The sequence below is a fragment of the Epinephelus fuscoguttatus genome, linkage group LG19 (assembly GCF_011397635.1).
Source record: "Epinephelus fuscoguttatus linkage group LG19, E.fuscoguttatus.final_Chr_v1".
Taxonomy (NCBI): domain Eukaryota; kingdom Metazoa; phylum Chordata; class Actinopteri; order Perciformes; family Serranidae; genus Epinephelus; species Epinephelus fuscoguttatus.
In genome coordinates this window covers 7385873-7406703 of record NC_064770.1, presented here as the reverse complement: position 1 = coordinate 7406703, position 20831 = coordinate 7385873, and the positions used below count along the sequence as shown (strand labels likewise).

Genomic DNA, 20831 nt, shown 5'->3' with positions numbered 1-20831 from the left:
TTACAGGTACCTGCAATATTATTTTTTGGAACTTTTCAAAATCTAGGGCCCAGTATTTCAAAACATTTAATCCAGATCAGATCAAAAACAGGCCCCAGTTGTTCAGAAATAATCTGATTGGATTTTGGCTATCAGTTTGGATCAAATCTTGAAAATGGGTTGCTCAAAAGAAAAAGAAAAATTGTGAAATAAGATTAGATTATTTGACCCAGTCTTGATTTTGATCTGAATTAACCTTCAATATCTATTGTTCAAAAGTTTTAAGTGGGATTGGGTCACATTCAATGAAAAAAAAAATCTGGGTTATCCTGATCCCAATAATGGGTGGATTAAGGATTAGTCCACATGTAATAATCCCCAAAAAGATGTTAATATTGAACAAACAAAATTCAAAGATCTCCATTTTGCTCTCTTTAGCGCCCTCTATAGCAGTAAGTGGTATCTGGATCAGTGTCATCCAATGCAAATTGAAAAACTGCCACAGAAGTAACATGGATTAATTGATCCTGCTTAGAAAAACATGGGATTTCCAAATCTGGATCATCACTCAAGTAAAATCAGGATATGATCTCTGTTAATGTATGTTTTAAGACATGAATTAGAAGAGAATGACACTGACTTAGCTGTATTTCTTGATATGTTATTAAGAGCTCATAAATATGGCAAGAAGCAATCCCATTAAAGCAAATTCCAAAACATACTGGGAGTCATTGTGAGTCTAAAACATGTGTGAGATGTGCTCACGGCTCTTGGTGCTGCAGTCTGGTAGCTGTGTTTTGTACAAAAGGTTTTGCTCATTTTAATTTGGTTTTAAATCAGAATGAGAGTCCTTTGACCAAAATGTTTAGAAGTTTAAGTCATTAAATTCTTATGAGTTACTGTCTACAAAAGTCTTAAGTCTAGTTTAAATATGTGAATTTTTTTACTTCCACTTTTAGTACATAGTTCTTGTCTGTCATGGGGTGAGTGGAAAAGGCACTGTGTACTTGTTAACTGAAGACTGTATTAGTTCATACACACAGTGTCCATGTAAAAAGGCTGTTGCAGTTATCATGGTGTGGGAAAATAAAAGCATCTAAAATGGCCTCTGAGCCTTTAAATGGTCAGTTAGATTGTATTTTATAAATAAATACGCTGATCGAAAAAAAATTAAGGGAACACTTGTTGTAATGAGACTCTAGTGTGTATGGCCCCCGTGTGCCTGCATGCACTTCCGACAACATCTGGGCATGCTCCTGGTGGATCGACGGATTCCAGACCTGGATCAGGGCAATCACTGAGCTCCTGGACAGTCTGTAGCGGTTCCTGACAGCATCACATGCACTGATACATAATGTCCTTTATGTGATCTCTTGGATTTAGGTCGGGAATGAGAGATCAAAGGCATTAACGCTTTGTCATTCAGGAACTTCTTCACACTGTCTTCACACTCTGGCCACATGAGGCCGGGCATTGTCCTGCACCGGGAGGAACCCAGAGCCCACTGCACCAGTGCAAGTTCTAACAATCACCCTGAGGATTTCATCTTGGTACCCAACAGCAGTCAGTGTACCGTTGGCTATGACATGGACGCCTCGCCAAACCAGTCATGCTAAATGATGATACAGGCAGCATAACGTTCATGACGGCATCTCCAGACTCTTTCACACCTGCCACATGTGCTCAGCGTGAACTTGCTCTCATCTGTGAAGACAATGGGGCACCAGTGGTGGACCTGCCAATTCTGGTGTTCAGGCCCTCATGTCATGCCACTCATGTCATGAGTCTGTTTCTGGCAGTTTGGTCAGAAACATGCACACCAGTAGACTGCAGGAGGTCATTTTGGAGGGCTCTGGCAGTGCTCCTCCTGTTTGTCCTCACACAAAGGAGCAGACACTGGTCCTGCTCCTGGGTTGATGCTCTTCTATGGCCCTGTCCAGCTCCTCTTGTTTAACGGCAGGTCTCCTGGTGTCTTCTCCATGCTCTTGAGACTGTGCTGGGACACACAGCGAACCTTATCCACACATATGGATGTGCCATCCTGGAGGAGCTGGACGACCTGCGCAACCTAAATGGGCTGCAGGTACCCTCTCATGCTACCAGTAGAGACACGGGCACGAGCAGAACACAAAACTAGAAAAGAATCAGCAACTACATTTAAAACCATTCCTTTTTGTGGGTTGTCTTGCTTTTGCCTCTCCATAGCACCTGTTCATTTGCACCAAAGCAGCTGAAACTGATCACTTGTGCTTCCTAAAACACAGATTGATATTCCTGAAGTTTAACTGACTTGGTGTTAGACTGTGACCATTAAGTGTTCCCTTAATTTTTTTGAGCAGTGTATAATGAGTATGTGTTCTCCAGTATATCGTCACCTGAAAATCAGAATCACGTGTTCACCATCTTAGAATGAGCTGTTTATATCTACAAAGGGAGCGGGTCCTTGTTTATGGAGCTCACCATGTTCACAGCATTGCATTTACAGTAGCATCAAATGGGCAAACCTAACAGTGGCTCTAAAAAAAAGCCCATTCGTATTTGCGTCAGCCACTGCATCTGCCATGAGCAGCGTTGAAAAAACACTGATTTGTGACATGATACTGTTTTATTCAGTGTTTTTGCTGGTTTAAATCAAATCACCAAATCACCATTTGTTTTGGAGAGGAAGAGACATCTGCAGATAATTTGGCCCCCAGTTAAAATGCCATGAGTGTCTGGATCTTAAGTTATCAGAGAAAAATGTGGGTGCACATTAGCATGTGATGAGTGAGCCTGCTGTCTGGGACATGCCAAACGACGATGGGATTTGTGTCTAAATTACCAGGGGCCTCATTTATAAAGCTTGCTTACGCACAAAACGGGGCTTGAAAGTGGCGTAAGCCAATTACCACGCAAAGGTTGTGATTTATAATGATAAACTTGGTGGGAGAATGTGCACACCTGTAAGCAAACTCTGAGTCATGCGTACGCACATTTTGGAGACACTGGGAAGTGGCGACGTAGATGGCGAGGTGGAGAAGTGGAGTCAGTTTTATTGATGTCTCACACAAATTTAATGTCACGCTATATCCACCTTAGATCCACATTATCATTGAAATTAAATCCAGCAGCCTTATTTTGCGCTTGGAGTCAGTGATAATTGTTTCATAAAAACGTTGTAAAATCCAACTCAAATCCTGAATTGAAATTCTTTCTAAATACGTATTTAATCTGCACTGCCTCTAACGTCTCATTGTCCACTCTGTGAGCGCAGGAGGGGGAGAGGATGGCGCGACTGCATGGAATATATTTATTTATTTAACTAAATATTTCCAGTGCATTTATCATGTCTCGCAATACAGCCATTAAGCACAACCGTTACACTCATTTCATCAGCCCTACTTAGACATGTGCTGTTCATGACAAAACCGGCATGATCTTTGAATTGTATTTCAAATAGCAAGTTGTATTTTGGGACAGGGACACCACTGGTTCATGCTGTAATTCAGGCCGGGAGTCTGATCGGACTAATTGCCATAAACATAAATACGGTGGTGACCCTCGAGCGTAATTGCACAAGATGGCACTGGCACATACTCCTTTCTGCCTCCACCTTTAACCCTGTAAGACCCAGTTATAGAAAAAAACGAGCAATTTTTTTTTTGACCTCTCAGATATTGTTTTAGGAGGCCTCTGATGTAGAAATCAAAGAGTTTTCAAATTTTTTACATTTTAGTAAGTTTTTAGGGAAATGTTGTAAATTTGCAACGTTGGGGGAGCAGAACTTAAGTGTTTGTACTCACTTTGTCTGAACAGATATACAGAACATTTAAGTATTCATTTGCAGGGTTGATTGCTTACTTAGCCCCATAACAGTATATATCATGAGTAATAATCACACAACAATCATAGTTTCATGAATACGCATTTATATATAAAAATATTGGAAAAAAAAATATTTACAAAACTTTTTCCTCCGTCACTTTCAATGTGGTTTACTACATTCAAACAACACTGTCTGGCTGGCCTATTATGCTCTCTGCTTATCATACTAAAAGGAACACATGCATCCCCCCAGAGCACTTACAGGTTCACATTCAAGACCATTCGCATCTGTCCCTGAACAATGCAACAGGCATTGGATCGTTAAATTCATGGGCTAAAGAGATACTGTTGGTCTATTGATCCCAATTAAGATGATAAAAACCTTTGGATGATGGCAAATACATTCAGTTTCTTATTTTAATTTTCAAGACCATATCACATTACATACAATAACAGAAGGATGGCACACGGCGTGGCCAAAATACAGCCAATGTTACTCAAACAGAGGAAGAACGTTCTTTAGACAAAACACCCAGTTAACAGATGACTTTAGATGGACGGTTCAAATAATACTTTGGCTAATACCTTTCTCTGGAAGTCATTAAGCTTCATTCTGACATTCAAACTGAATATGAAACTCATGTCCCACACCATCATCATCATTGTCATCACCATCACAGAGGTTACAGATCCTCTGGTTTCTTCACTGACTTCAGGACTTCTGGTGTTATTTACTCTAAAGTTACAAATAGCCTTTTTTGTTTTCATGCCACAGATCCTTCTCCAGTTTAAACTCTTGTTTAAATATATAATATATACCACATGATGTCACACTGCTGAGCTCACTTTACCACTTTTGTATTAGCCTCTGTTCATCAGTTAGTTTTAACCAGCTGATGTTACACTTTGGTGAAGCGATGGGCAAAGCAGTTCTTTAGATGTTACTGAATCACTAAAGGAACACATGCACCCCCCCAGAGCACTTACAGGTTCACATTCAAGACCATTCGCTCCTGTCCCTGAACAATGCAACAGGCATCCCCCCAACAAATCCAGAACATTCAGAACCTGTTTTTCTATCTCTTAATGCTATGAACTGCTGCTTGGGCAACACTGAGAAAAATAGCTCAGGATCATTTAGAAGTTAAAAAACAAACAAAAAACTACAAAGATACAGGGAGTTTCAAATACTGCTATAGATGTTGGAGTTTCAAACACCCCATACAATTTATTCATGTGTTTAATTATGGTCTAAGCTAAACTAAGTAAAAATTTAACGGAAAAGCACATTTAGAGCTTCATTACAATGAATCATCTAATACTTTAAATTTCTACTACATTTTTTTTCATTTAGTGACCATGTGAGAAGTGCAGTGACCTTATGTAATGTGTAAGGAAGCACAGGCTATTTTGACTACCACACCGACCCAACTTTGTTAAATTACAACATAGACATAACAAGCTATAAATCAAATTTGATGAATGTTTTCCAAAATAACTAAATATGTACATGTTCTAGACATTGTAATAAACACAAAAAAAATATTTAAGGAATTTTACTTACTTTAATCCTGACAAATCCAGTGATGCAAAAAAAGGAGATGAGCTCAACGGGAAGTTTGCAGGTAGAGTGAGTTCATGGCCAGATGACCAGACCTATAAACACTTCTTCTATCCAATAGCATTGTGAGGACAAACAATAGGACCCATTAACTATGTAAATGTGGTCTTGAGAAAAAAACAAACATTTGCAGGCCTTTTTTTAGAATTGTTAAAAGTGATGTTGTAAATTTGCAACAGTGGGTTTTACAGGGTTAATAAATGTGATTCTTTATGTCGCACATCAATGTCAAACATCCTCAAATTTAAAAGCGACACATTAACTACATGTTGGTAAAGGAGTAATATTTGGTCTACCATTAGATCAGACAGTCCCACATACACAGCTGACAGCATCAGCAGCGTTGATATGTTGCCACTTTTTTTCGCTTTCTTTTATTAGTGATCCCGCTGCTGTGGCCACCAAATAAAATCTTTCTTCAGTCCTCCACCTCCCGTTAAAGGGTCTCTAGCTCAGTCTCGGAGAAATACCGTTTTTTGGTTCGTTTCTCACCCGTCACCATGACTCACAACGAGAGAACACTCGCATGCCGACTTATTTATATGCAGATCGCATTCATGAGGTGATTTGCATGACCATTTATGGTTGAACTAGGGCGTGTAGAGAGCGGAATATGAGGCGGATCTGGGTGCGCACAACTCCAGGTGGTCTGTGATTTATAAAGAGAACATTGCGTTCAAGTGTGCGTGCGCACGGTTTTATAAATCAGATTATTTTTTGGCACATGCCATTTTCAGCTTTTGGGCGCACGTCAACTTTTAGTATGACTCCTAAGCACTGTTTTATAAATGAGGCCCCAGGTCTGTTTGTTTTGAAAGGGGGAATCCTCTGCGGATAATTTGGCTCCCGGTAAAAACCCTTTGTTTCGTCTGGATCAGAAATATACCAGTGAAAAAGTGTGCGCACACAGTAATGTGAGACAAATGAGCCTGTCTCCAAAATGCCAAATAGCATTGGAGATACACTGATTTGTAATGTGAATGTGCTTTTTTCAGTAATTTTAGTGGTGCAATATAAGTACATTTTGTAATTTTATGCAAGTATTAAAACATACAGAAATTGATACACACTGACTAAGTGTACTGCAGGGGGGTCCAAGGGAAATAAGTGCTAAATAAATTGCAGCCTACATGTTGCTGATTTGCTGAGTCACTCAATATTTCAGTTAGGGCTGGGCGATATTACTTAAAATCAGTATCACGATTAATTGAAGCTTTCACCTCGATTACAATTAATGAACAATTTTTTTTTTTTTTTGGGGGGGGGGGGGGGGGGGGGGCGACTATTATTCTTGAATCATTTCCACATTGTGTGGCATTTGTAAAAGCCTGTGACAGCAACAGTTGATTTGTGGAAGCACTAGTTGAAGGGTGCCTGTCAGTCTTCCTCTTGTTTGTCCCTCCTCTATTAAATATGAAAGGAGGCTGAAAATCATAGAACATGTCTGTTCTGATGATACAAGTCAGTGGTCCTGAAATGTGTGTTTCTCTTCTATAGCTAATACACATTCTACATCTCGGAGGCGACGAACCGGGGAGCTGTGCGCCACACGAAAAAACAAGCGCGTCGTACCGAATGCGCGCCGCTACGGTGTTGCTTTGGGTTGTGAGCGCGCATGACGCGAATCTACATTGAAAGTAATGGCTTTGTGCGCGCAAAACACGCTACATCTGGACACCCCCATGCACGCACACACGCTTTAACCAAGGCAGCGACCCAGTGTTTGGGTACAAGCTGCTCGAGTTAATTTGTTGGCTCGGTGTTTGTGTCAGTCTCCTCCATGTAGGCAGCGTCAGTCTGAATGCATGCTAGATAGAGAGGGCGGAGTCACACAACTTACAAGGCTTAGTTTTTTTTTTTTTAATTTTTCAAGGGGACGGCACGGGGAAAGTGCTGAAATCACCGACATGAGTAAGATTATGTCGGTTAGAGGCAGGGCCGGCCCAAGCCTCCATGGGGCCCTAAGCAAAATTTGATTTTGGGGCCCTCTATTACTGCCAATAATACTGATTATTGATCATTCACACACCTACTGTAAGTTATTTCATGTTCTACTTGGTCATCACTTGTAAAACTAGAGGTGAGAACTTTTTGTTGTAGTTAGATTGTAATCCACAGTGATTAAGGCCATGGAAGCAGACAACAGATTTGCAAACTTGCAGAAAAATCTTTCAATTAATATTTGGCAAAGTCAGCAACTCCCCCTACTGGTCATACAGAGAATCAATACACAAAACCTCAAAGAGCAGCATGTTTTACCCATCTATGGTTTTTAATCTGAAATGGTAGCAAATTCAGCTACAAGAGCAGCCTGGGGTTGATTTACACTTAATATTCAAAGTGCTATAGTACTAAGTGGGATACCAAATGTCATCTAGGCCAACTAAAAGTAACAAAATAAACCAGTCATTTACTGTAAACACAATCTGCTATATTATTTTTTTTTTTTTTGTTTTAAATAAACTGCAACAGCAAATGTACAAAAACAGACAGTATTAAATATAATTAAAAAATATCAAACAAATACTTAAATAATGATGTAAATGAACAGTGGCACCTGAAACAAGGTAACAAAAATGGTTTATAAATAAAATAAAATTACAAAGGCTGTTTTGTTGTTAACTTACCAGGTAGAGCTGAGGTTGTAGCAGACACAACGGGGACAGTGGGCACAGAGGATGGGTCAGAGGATATGGACATAAGATGAAAAACAACAACAACAACAAAAGCTAGCCATGTCAGATTCATTCATTCATTCATCTTCTAACCGCTTCATCCTCTTGAGGGTTGCGGGGGGGCTGGAGCCTATCCCAGCTGACATCGGGCGAGGGGCAGGGTACACCCTGGACAGGTCGCCAGACTATCGCAGGGCTGACACATAGAGACAAACAACCACTCACACTCACATTCACACCTATGGACAATTTAGAGTTATCAATTAACCTAGTCCCCAATCTGCATGTCTTTGGACTGTGGGAGGAAGCCGGAGTGCCCGGAGAGAACCCACACTGACACGGGGAGAACATGCAAACTCCACACAGAAGGGCTCCCACACCCGGGATCGAACCGGCAACCCTCTTGCTGTGAGGCGACAGTGCTAACCACCACACCACCGTGCCGCCCAGATGGCATATCACACTTGAAAATTTTGCTGCTTGTTTTCTAAATAAATAAGCAGTAAAATATAGGGAAATTAAATTAATATTTTTGGACAAAATGATTCATCTCAGAATGTCCTGAAGTACACTGAGCAATTACAAAGGCTGTTTTGTTGTTAACTTACCAGGTAGAGCTGAGGATGCAGCAGACACAGAGGGGACAGTGGGCACAGAGGATGGAGATGGATCTAAGATGAAAAACATGTCCCTTGTCATATGATTACGTCTTGTTATATTAGTATATCTTAATGAGATAATTTGACTAGAAATGAAATATATGGTGACAGTTTTTCCCTCACCTGTTTCATTAGCCTTAGCTGAGCCTGAGGAGGTGACTGCCCCTGGGCTGAATCAGTGTCTCCACCAAAATACTTTAACAGTGCTCCTGGGGAAGCTTCATATAACTCATGAGCATAATAGGGAGTTGATGTAAAAGGAATATGTTTATTTCCTCACATAAATTATATGCTTTGCAGCAAACAACATATCTCAAATTATGAGTTAACAAAGTTAAGTCATTAATGCAAAAACATATCACTAGCAAACGTCATCTGTAATTAATGTTAGTTGTTATTAAACATTTGCTATCAAACGTTGTTTTGATGCCAAAAAGCGACCCAGCATACATACACCGAGAATCAACTTATTCATACACAAACACAAAAACGTTAGCTTGAATAGTAAGCTATCTAACCTTCCACTTAAAAGAGAAGTTTCTCTGGCTTTGAACTAACGTTAGCTAGCTAATTTGCTATTATAGGCTAACGTAGTTGGAACAAAATATCAACAATAATTAGGGACTTTCCTTATTTGGGGAAACTTTTCAAAATCTCCGTGACACCAAACGTTACATTACCAGGACATGCAAACATACCTTTATCTTGTTGTCTTTTCTCCTCTTCCTCTTTTTCTTTTTTCTGCCCCTGAAGGGTATGTCCTTTGTTGCGACATTATTAGCCATCTGCTCCTAGCTCCATGGATGCGCAGTACGCAGTGCACGGCTGGATGCACACGTTACTCTGACATTTAGTCTGGAGCAGAGAGGCAGTAGGAAACTACACTCTGTTAACATAATATTGTCTTTTTGTACAAGAACGTACATTTGATAATATATGAATCATCATCACTCACGCATGGAAAAAAATAATAAATTATTATTTTTTATTTTTTGAAGTTAGGGCCCCCCTAGTGGTCACGGGGCCCTAAGCAGGCGCTTAGTAGTTAGTTTAGTAGTTTTTTCCATAAGGGTTAAATTGGTTAAATTACTACTTGTCATTTTTACAAAGGTGGCTGACTTCGGTCAATGCTAAGTCTGGCCTAAATAAGATGATGCTGGACATGCTGGGAAGAAGATGCGAGGAAGACCAGACTAAATATGAATGGGTTACACTGATGCTGGAGGCCATGGCCATAAAAAAAATGTGCAATACAATCCCCAAACTCAAACAATGTCAGGGTTTGTGGCTATGGGGGATGGATTTAATGAGACAGATGTTGCCTCTGAGGCTCTCATGTTTATGGTGGTTGGCTTACAAGCATTGGAAAGCTCCAATTGCTTACTATCTGACCAGTGCTCTCTCACCAGAAACACTGTAGGTCTTAGTTGTTCATGCATTGGAAGAACTTCATGCTCATGGTCTGAGAGTGGTGTGCATGACAATGGATGGACATGCATCTAACATCAGCATGTGCAACCAACTCGGCTGAGAACTCAAGGGAAACCCTCGTGAACCTTTTGCACATCCAGTGACTGGTGAGAGAGTGTTTGTCATGATGGATGCCTGCCACATGCTGAAGCTTGCACGCAACATGTTACAGGTAAATGCTGATTGTTGTTCTAGGCTTATTTGCTTTTTATTATATTTTATTGTTGTGGGGTTTCTATTTACATAAGTATGACTGCATGTGATGCTTTACATTTTCCTGTCTGTATTTGTGTGAGCTGTGAATAATAAAGATTCTAATTCTGATTCTGAAGGCATACAGCCCAATAATGAACACCACTGGCCCAATTAAGTAAGAAATAATGTCTAGTGAGCTGGTTACAGTTGAAAAATAACTCCTGACAGGGGAATGGAACCCTGATGCGCAGTCAAGCTTTCCCCGTTCTGTGTTATAATATTGTTCCTGTAGTTGGTTCAGCATCCTAGAAGAAAATAAGGTTTGCAACCCTGTAAGAGGCACACAGTAATATTGTTTCCATTAAATTGGCAGGACAGTTTATCCACAAGGGATGCCACAGAAGCAAAAGATCTATGACTGTGGCCATCCCTGTCACCCTTTACTGTTTCACTTCTGCGGGATATGGTGGCAAAATCAATTTACCGCTTTCAGTGAACAAATTTCCTCGGTGCTTCCTTGAGGTGTCTTGTTTTAACATGATCAGGGAAATAAAACATTTTCTCTTGAAGGTACCTGTCTGTCATCGGGTTTGTCATCCACATTGACACCTTGATGCTGATGATACCTGAGCTGCTCCAAGTCCATCGGTATGTCTGCACCTACCGGTTTAGCCAAGATCACTTGGAGCTTCTCTTTAATTCAATCAGAGCATCAGGTAGGGTTCACATTTTACAGTCTTTAAAAAAACAATCAGAAAAGATCTTTTAAATTACTGTGCATGTGTATGTGTGTGTGTGTGTGTGTGTGTGTGTGTGTGTGTGTGTTTTTTTTTCCTTTAAGGGGACTGGAACTGCTGGAGCTCCAGGGCATCTTCTGGCGTCTGATGGTCCGATGTGGTGTCTCACCAAGTGGGCGAGGCATCGTGGCAGCACAGGATGGCACAGTGAAGGTGGTGAAAGTAGCAGAGCGGGTGATTCGCCAGCTCCAATCACGGCAAGCTCTCAAGGTGTCACTGGTGACACATGTTGTGTGGGAAGAGATTGGCACAGAGGATGTGTTTTTGCCCAGAGAACATATCGAAGAAACACAATTTGGTATTAACAACCACCATTCAAACTTACTGAGGTTAGTAGTGTCTGTGTTTCTCAGAATTAGCCTGCACCACATTGCAAAAATGACTTCACTCAGGTAGGCTACCAGTGTAGCAGCACAAGAAAGAGACTGTGCAAAACAGTTCTCTTTCAGGGGCTTTAGCTCCTATAGGCATGATTAATGAAAGACAGGTCTTGTAAATATTTTTCTAGGGGTTTCTTTATGTTCTTGCACTTATCTTAAATATTCTGTTATAAGTTCTGCTATGTAACTCTCTGGAACCTATTTTGTTTGAATTTTTGGAATCAATCAATCAGTTAATCAGTAAATCAAAGGTACATGCAAAGGTTAGTTAAAAAGTTCTCTAAAAAGTGCTGCAGTGCTGTTTATCTTCATGATGGGGAGGGGAGGGAGGGGAAGGGGGCATACTGATCAGGGGATGATGGGAGTTTAGGAGCTGGACAGCCACGGGAACTCTGTCCTGCAGCCTACAACAAAGTCTGCGTCCTCAGGGGAGCCACTCAAACAAATAACAGCATGTGATGGATCCTGTAAGATCCTGCAGACTGACGGGCTGCTGTTCACAAAGGGTAGAGACAGCTGATTAATAATAAGCGTGATGATAATGATAATAATAATATAATTATAATGATAGTGATGATAATAATAATAATAATACAATGATAATCATAATATCAACAACAATAATAATAATAATCAAATGCAATATATACCCTAAAGCAATTCTCTAAATGAAGACCTGAACACACCTTTTCTGGGTTCCTTTTCTATTTATGTCTGTATCTGTCTGTCTGTCCTCCATGTCTGACGTTTGTAACAAACAACCCGTGTGAATATATGTTGACAATTGAGTGAGAATAAAGTGTATTCATGAAAGAGCCAGAAGGAGACCAACACATAATTCAAAGAACAGTGATGTAAGAAATGATACATTAGCTAAGCCTTGATCCTCTTAATTACCGTCACTAAGCCTGTCCAGCTTTCCATTCTTACATATATATTATTACATACATTAACAGCAGTCATGGAGGCAGATTTACATTTGAAATTATTGGTCATTTTGAAGGAATGGTTCGCTGATTTCAGACAGGTAGACATAGGCAAGCTTCTTATTTCTGGCTGGTGACCATTGACTGTGTTGGCTGCTGGTTCTAGCTGGATTTACATGGTGGGCCAGTTTGCTCAAGCTGCTGATCAGCTGGTAGACCAGTTTTGTGCAGCCTGTTGAGAGGGGAGCAGCCAGGTTGATAAAGCTGGTGTTAGGTGATAGCAGACCAACATGACTGTGCTGGTGGAACATGTCAGATGCTTGTAGACCAGCAGTATTTCCTGAATTTGTGTCATAAAACTACAGAATGCCATTTAAGTCAATATCAAATAAATAAATACAGTTAAAGCTTGATAGTCCTGCACTGTAAACCCAGATTTTGATTCAACTCAAAGAGATTGAGTTCATATTACTTAAATGTGTCTAATTTATTGACATTACTTGTTAATTCTGATTAAGGTGAACTTTTTCAAGTCCATTCTTATAGTAATTGTGCTTTTAAGTCCAATCAATAGTTTCTACTCAAACAAACTGAATTTGTATTACTTAAACATGTGTCTTTTCTTTACATTAATTATGAAGTCTGAGTAAACTGTACTTTTTAATAGCCTATTTTATTGTAATCATGTGATTGAGCTCAGACAACTCAGTATCATCAATCATCAAATTTTGCATGATAGCAACGTGTTGACGTCACCACCCGCCAAAAATCTAGTTTATACCAGTTTGGACAGAGTGGGGGCATTGGTGAGCTCTGAACTTTTTGAGACAGAAAAGACACGGGACAGAACAAAGACACAGAATTCAACTGTATTGAAATTTTCGACAAGTGAAGTTCTACCACGCAAGTTGTTGGACCCATGTTTGAAGCCACTGGTGAATGACCTGAGTTCAGCCACAAAACGGTAAGTTTGAACCTGGTAACGTTACTGGTTGCATGCCGTTGCAGTCCCGACTGCTAGCGTTAGCTTAGTTTGTTATTAGCAAGGTAGCTAACCAGGTAACTTGTATGTTGCTCCCAGACAGCTAATGCAAGCTGAGCTGAGCCAGACACCAGAACCAGTTAGCTCCACCACGGACCAGCGAACGTTCCGGTAAGTTGGCGCAGCTGAATTGCTATGGGAGTCTATATTGTGTGACACAGTGTGAGTACGTGGTGTCTGCCCGGTCATAACAATTGCGCTTTGGTCCGACGTGTCTGGCGACCGTCCGCTTTTGGTTGAAAAAAACGAGCGGACTCGAAGCGGACATCCACTGCGCAAAGCTCAAGTTTTATGACCGGACTCCGCGTACACTCAGCTGGAAGTCTTCACTTTGCCGTGCTTTGAACTTGACACCGAGCTGGTATGTCCGCTTGACTATGACACTTCTTTCTCTGTTGCTTCCAGACAGCTGAAGTTGAGCGGGGACGGTGAAGCAGCTCACAGATCTAACTTAACGTTACAAACAACCTGGTACGTTGGTGCACACTCGCTCACATGATTATTTAGCTGATTTGAGCTAATTAGCTTTAATTTCTTGATTTAGTTTGATTTATTTTTTGTTAGTTGGCTATTAGTCCCACTCTTGGCTGTCATGCCTCTTCAATGTTTTGTTATTTAGTTCATGCCTGTGTGGCTATTGTGTTCATTTAGAAAACCAATTTCAAATAGTTCTTTTCAGAAGCTTTATCCTGTTAGCTAACTGTCATTTTTCCTTGGTTCATCTAACTTTAGCTAGCTGAAGATGGAGTGGAAGTGTAAATATTGTGGTTTTGTTAGTGAGAAAAGGGCCCAGTTATTTAAACACTACCGGTTAAAACATGGAAGTTACACAAGGACAGTACCATTTCCGTGTTTGCACCAGGACTGTTTGTGCACATTCAAGTCCTTAAACAGCCTTAAAGCACACATGTCCCGTGTTCACTCTAAAACTCATGAGGAACAACCAGGAGAAAATGAAGCGGTCAGATTCTGCTGTCAGTTGTGTGAATTCACCGAGCCCTGCTCTGAAACTGAATTTTTCACTCACCTCCGAAGCAGACACTTGAAAGTTAACCAGAAGGTTCAGTGTCCTTATGCAGGCTGTAGATTTGAGAGCAGTGTGTATTCAACTTTCAATGCACATAAAAGTAAAGCACATAGAGAAGACGACTGGAAGATGTTCAAGAAAGAAATAGTTAATGTTGACGTGAGTGATGAAAACAAAGACAGTGATGTTGCAGATGAGCAAATGCCATTTGAAGACATGGGGGAGATAGATGATGTTAGTGAAAAAGTTTGTGACATAGATCTTCATGATTTAGAAAAGCAGTTAGAGCACAACTTGGCTGCCCTTTTTTTAAAGATGCAGACTATCCTCCACATACCTGAGCGATCTGTACAGGAAGTTATCAAACAGCTTTGTGATATACATTATTTGTGAGCCACTTCTGCAGCATAAGGTGAAGATGATTCTTCAGGAGTATGATTCTGAGATAGATGAGTCCATTGTGAAACAGGTGAGCAGTGCTGTTTCAGAGACCAACATAATGACAACATTTTGTGGCAAAGATGGTTCCTTAGCAACCACGAAAAGGAGAGCATCGTATGTGTCTAAAGAATTTCCGCTGGTAATGCCTGTAGAGTATGTAGTTGATAGAGATAAGAAATTGGTTGTATATGTTCCCATACAGCAAATGCTGCAGAAGTTGCTGAGCAAGACAGATGTGTTAGATAAAGCAATGTCTGAAGAAATACATGTTCCAAATGAATACAGAACTCATGTAGATGGTATATACTTCAGAGAAAATGGCCTTCTTACTAGTGATGAGTTCACAATTGCCATTGGGCTGTACATCGATGACTTTGAGATCGCCAATCCGTTAGGAACATCCAAGAAGAAGCATAAGATGTGCGCGGTGTACTGGGTAATTGCCAATATGCCAGCAAAATATAGAGCAACACTCAACTCTATCCAGCTTGCTCTAATATGCAACACAACCACTGTAAAAGAATGTGGTCATGCTAAAGTGCTGGAACCACTTATACATGATCTGATGTCACTAGAAAAAGATGGTGTTTACATAGAGTCCTTAGGTGCAAGTGTGAAAGGAACTGTTTTGTACATAGCTGCTGACAACCTAGGTGCTCATGCACTAGCAGGATTCTACGAGAGCTTCTCTGTTGATAAGTTCTGCAGAGTCTGCATGGCAAGTAGAAGTGACATTCAAGAACAAGAGGTGCGCTCTGGTGCCTTTGAGCTCAGAGACAAAGACACGCATGACAGACAAGTGCAGGAAGTGATGGAAGATCCAGAACTGGGTAGAACATATGGTGTGAAAAAAGAGTGCCCTTTGACTGCGAAACTGGGACACTTTCATGTTGTTAAAGGTTACCCCCCGACCTCATGCACGACCTTCTGGAGGGCATAGTCCCAGTAGAGTTGTCTTTGTGCCTTTCAGATCTGATTTCCAAGGGATATTTTAATCTAGAAACACTGAATCAGGCAATCAGGTCATTTACATACATCTTTACTGACAAAACTGATCAGCCACAGCCTATTGCAAAAGGCTTCTCCACAAAAGGCACAATCGGGGGAAATGCGCATGAGAACTGGTGCCTAATTAGGCTCCTACCATTTCTTGTTGGTCAGTACATTCTTCCTGGGGAAAAGGCATGGGAAGTTCTCATGCTTGTGAAAGACATTGTGGAGTTAGTAGTTGCCCCCAGGTTTACTGAAGAGACACTCTACTTCCTGGAGTGCAAGTTAGCTGAACACAGAGAACTACTGCAGTCAGCATTCCCGCAGTTTAGATTAAGACCAAAACACCATTATATTGAACATTACCCTCAACTTATTAAAGCCTTTGGTCCACTGTGTGATGTGTGAACTATGCGCTTTGAGGGAAAGCACAAATTTTTCAAAAAGGTTATCCGTGACGCTCAGAACTACAGGAATGTAGCCCTTACACTTGCTGTGAAACACCAAAAAGCAGTCAGCTATCATTTGGACTCGAGTTCATTTTTCAAACCTTCAGTCGAGATGGAGAAGGTCACTATGGTCTCTGTCACCGCTTTCCCTGAGAACATCCAGAGGGTACTCGGTCAGAAAATCCACAAGCCAGCAGCAGTTCTTGTAGCATCATCTGTCTGTCTAGATGGAGTTACATACAAGGCAGATATGGTAGTCTCTGCTGGATCCTGCTCAGGTCTCCCTGAGTTTAGGCAGATCACACACATTGTTGCAGTTCATACAGAAATCATGTTTGTGTGCAGAGTAATGAGTGCATGGTACCATGAACACCTTAGATCATATGAAGTTTGCTACTCTAATGTAACCCCGCCCCTGTGTGTGGTCCTGCTGTCAGAGCTTAACGATGTTTTCCCCCTTTCAGCATACAGAATAAGTGGGAAACTAATGGTGACTCTCAAACGCTATATTCTGTGCTGAACAATCTCTCTCTCTTTCTCCCCAGATGGCGGTGCAACAGAGACTGCTTATGAGAGTCATCTTCACTGAAGCAGACATAAGGAAGGTGGAACTGATGACAAAGCCTGATACAGTTGACCTTTTGATTGACTCCCTTAAAGATGTTCTTCAAATAAACTATAACTTCAGCTTACAGTTTAAAGATCCCAACTTTGACAACGAATTGTGCAACCTAACAGAGATTTCAGAGCTGCCTGAGCGACCCACCCTTAAAATCATTCCAGTGCTTTCTCTAGCGGAGGTGCCCAAACCAGGGTTAACATCAAGTGAAGAACTGACCGATACACCAAGCGAGGTAGACACGGACATCCTCTCCGACTCCTCTCAGGAAAGACAACGCCAGTGGCCAGAGGTATTTGATATGTATATACCAAAATTCTCTGTGGATGTGGAATATAGGCTGCGTCAAGCAAACCTGCTCCATCTCAGGGATGGAACACACCTCATTCCATCAAAGGAGCTCAAACACGACATCCTTGAGAGGCTGGCCGAGACCATATATGCCTTGAAAGCATATCCAACAAATGCAGAATTTGAAGCTGTTGCCTCAGCACTGGTGCGAGCACACCCATGTCTCAAAGAACAGGGATCAGTATCCGGCTGGAGCGGTTGGAAAAACAGCTTGAAATTCAAGATGGGCAATTACCAAACAAAAATGCGTCAGCTGGGTCACCGTGATGTCACCGTGAACGGCGGTAAACATGGAAAGCACTCTCTTTGTGGAGACCCACCTAACAAGAGCATCAAGAAGCCAAGGAGAGGAGAAGTTAATTACTTACCAGATTATCCAGATGGACAGGATGACTCCAGCCTTGAAGATGCTCGACAGCTCTTGGTGGACGAAATGAAAAAGAAAAGCCCAAATGGAGCCCTCATCAAGCAGAAAATGGATCTGACATTTGCTCTTCGAAGGAGTGAAGTTGTGAAGGACCAGCCTGCCATCAACCAGATATGTCAACGTTGGCCGGCTCTCTTGACTGAACAACAGGTAGGTCTATAGATTTGTTTCATATTCTATATTATTATATTCTCTCTATTCTGTGGAACCACTGTGGTGACATTGGATTTTAAAAAAAAATTAACTCGTGGCCTCGAATTATTATTGTTGTCATTTCTTTTTTCTTTTTTTTTAATTCAATTTTCAATTATACACATGCACACAGAATCACATGTAATCTCCAGACTGTAAGCAATCATAACAAAAACAAAAACATAGCTAAACAAAACGCAAGCAAAGAGACAAACAAAACAAAAAAAAGTAAAAAACAACATCCTGGAGGATTGTCATTTCTGTGCAGACTGTTGATTGTTGCTTTAGCCAACAAATATGGACATTAACATGTTTTATTTTTACATGTTTCAGGTGTGTCTGGAGTTCAGCAGGGTGGTTGGTAAGAGTCTGAGACAGGAGTTCTACGAGGCCCTTGACCGTCACAGTCCCAGGCTCATGGAAATCTTCAAGGCAAAGAGGGGGCTCACAGGGCAGGTGCTGGCTGACCTGATGCGACAAACAAAGGTTAGTTGATTTTAAATCTATATTCACGGGGTGCCCCTATAGCTCAGTCAGTAGAGCGAGTGCCCCATGTACTGAGGCTGTTAGTCCTCTGCAGCGGCTGCTGGTTCGAATCCCTGCGGCCCATTTGCTGCATGTCATCCCCTCTCTCTCTGCCCCCTTTCCTGTCATATCTTCAGCTGTCCTGTCAATAAAGGCAAAAGGCCCCAAAAAAATAATCTTTAAAAAAAAAAAAAATCTATATTCACATCTTAGAAAACAGAGCTTGAAAGAACGCAGATGTAGTGTAAATAAATGTACTGGTAATGTGAGCTATCCTGTTTGTAGACGCTTTCTTTTCCTTGACTTTGAGTAGCCTGTGTGAAATGGTGTGTAATGTGTAATGGAGTTGAATTGGCGAAACTAACTCCTCAGTCCTCAGAGAAATTACTTACCGCCCATTACATTAGTTTGCCAGGTTTTGCTAGTTGATCTGTAAATGAGGTATGCAAATAACCACCTGTATGCATAATGTTGAGAACACTGTGTGTGAGTTAACAGGTGGGGTCCAGTACGTAAATGGCTGTGCTGTGTATTATTGAATTATGTGTGTGCACATCATGTTCAGGGTAACATGTGGACCCTATTTTTAAGTGTGTGATGTCCTCTCTGCTCCCTCAATCCACCAGGCTTCAGATGTGACAGAAGTCAGATGCCTCGTCCTCAGGGGGCTTCCTGTCATTCTTGGCGATGATCCATCCACCTTCTTCAAGGCCAGCTTTGTAAGCAACTTTGATTTTTCTCCTCCTCCTCTCCTCCTTCCCCCCTCCCTTGCTCCCCCGTTCTTTACTTCCCCTCCCCTCTCTCTACCATACATATTACAGTATTTTAAGGTGTGCATGTGTTAATAGTTTCTTTTTTTATTGTTTTTGTTGTTTAAAAAAAAAAACTTCTCTGGAGGAGGCAAACTCCTTACACCTGTCCTGAGTGATTTTCTGTAGCGGTTGCTGCACTGGGCAGTGGGTGGACACTGGACAGGGCAGACATGTGGGCTGTGTATGTACTTATTGAAGCTGTTAGTAGCACTATGTTGTCATGTTAATGTGATCATGCCCTGTTCCTTCTTTCAGGATGTTGATGATGAGGGAGGTTCGTACAATGATGTGCCAGTGGGGATCCTCTGCCGTGAACAGGAAAACATCACTCCACACAAGCAGTCCCTTCACCACAATGCATCCTCAGTGGGAATCATCTTGGAGGGAAACATTGTGATGGATGTTGCGAGCCTGCCCCAAGCCATGTACATTGTCTTCGGACTTACCTATGCACTTCATCTCAACTACCCTAAGTACATGAAGACCACTTTTGATTTTTTTCAGCAGGTACTTCTGAACTTAGGTAAGACAGATCTGAGACCTAAACTTCAAACACTCAAGAATCAGCTTGCAATGTAAGATCCAGAATCTCCTCTTCCCAAGTCCCAAGTCAAATGTGAGGGTTTCTTTTTGTTTTGCTTTGTCTTTTTTTTATAAATTGGCAGAAAAGGAAAAAAGAAAGTAATAATTTTGGCCTTCAACATTTGCTGATTACAACTTTGAAGGGAATGTATGGAAGTAAAGAGAGAGAGGGTAAAGAGAGAAGGACAGATTTTTATTTTTTTTAAGGGGTTAGGAGGAGGGCAGAGTGTGGACTCTAGATGGGTATCTACTGTCAGTTTTATTTTTCACTCTTACTCTGTCTCACACGTTTTATATTTTATCCAGAGAAACTTTTTTTGTTGATGAGTTCAGAATGTGTTTTTAAAGTGGGGTAGAGAGAGCAGGGGAGGAAAAGAGGTGGAAAGAAGAGTATGGGGTCTCCATACAGGTATCTGCTGTTATTTTTTTCAGCCTCCCCTTCTCTCTTCTTTCATTCTCACACACTTTTCTTTTGCATGGACACGTGTTATTTGTAAATGTAAAGATGCCAGTTTTCAACAGGGCTGAGTTTTATCTTTCCAGTTTGACAGCCAAATTTGAAGAGGCGCGGTACAATATTCTAATAATTGGAGATAAAGAGGAAGAGAGCTTTGTATTGTACGAGTTTGTGAGAAAGATCTTTTCATGCCATCACTGAGGAATCTACAGCCTATTAGGCCATGGCTTTGTTTATTACTTTTGTTTTTGAAAAAAGATATGTTCAATTAAAAAAAATTGGATCAATGTAATGTTGCAGTATGTATGTATTTTACATGGCTGTATTGATTGAAAGACATATTTAGAGTTTCAGGAACTAAAAAAGTTTCTTTTGTTTGTTAAAAAAGATATGTTCAATAAAAAAAAATTG

At 40.9% G+C, this 20831-nt stretch overlaps 1 protein-coding gene across 3 annotated transcripts; it reads left to right on the top strand.

Moving 5' to 3' along the window:
* The first annotated feature begins 13351 nt into the window (after window positions 1–13351).
* On the top strand, window positions 13352–20559 carry LOC125879401 (sterile alpha motif domain-containing protein 3-like). 3 transcript variants are annotated; one of them, XM_049561259.1, is made up of 7 exons: window positions 13352–13470; window positions 13588–13659; window positions 13954–14019; window positions 17001–18002; window positions 18378–18530; window positions 19196–19288; window positions 19637–20559. In XM_049561259.1, the coding sequence occupies exons 4-7, from the start codon at window positions 17001–17003 to the stop codon at window positions 19958–19960; spliced, it is 1572 nt and encodes a 523-aa protein (XP_049417216.1). In that variant the 5' UTR covers window positions 13352–13470; window positions 13588–13659; window positions 13954–14019; the 3' UTR covers window positions 19961–20559. The 3 variants fall into 3 exon arrangements, with proteins under 3 accessions (XP_049417216.1, XP_049417218.1, XP_049417217.1); XM_049561261.1 differs by lacking the exons at window positions 13352–13470; window positions 13588–13659; window positions 13954–14019 and adding an exon at window positions 13789–13909; XM_049561260.1 differs by lacking the exons at window positions 13352–13470; window positions 13588–13659; window positions 13954–14019 and having other exon boundaries at window positions 16940–18002.
* Window positions 20560–20831: the final 272 nt, after the last annotated feature.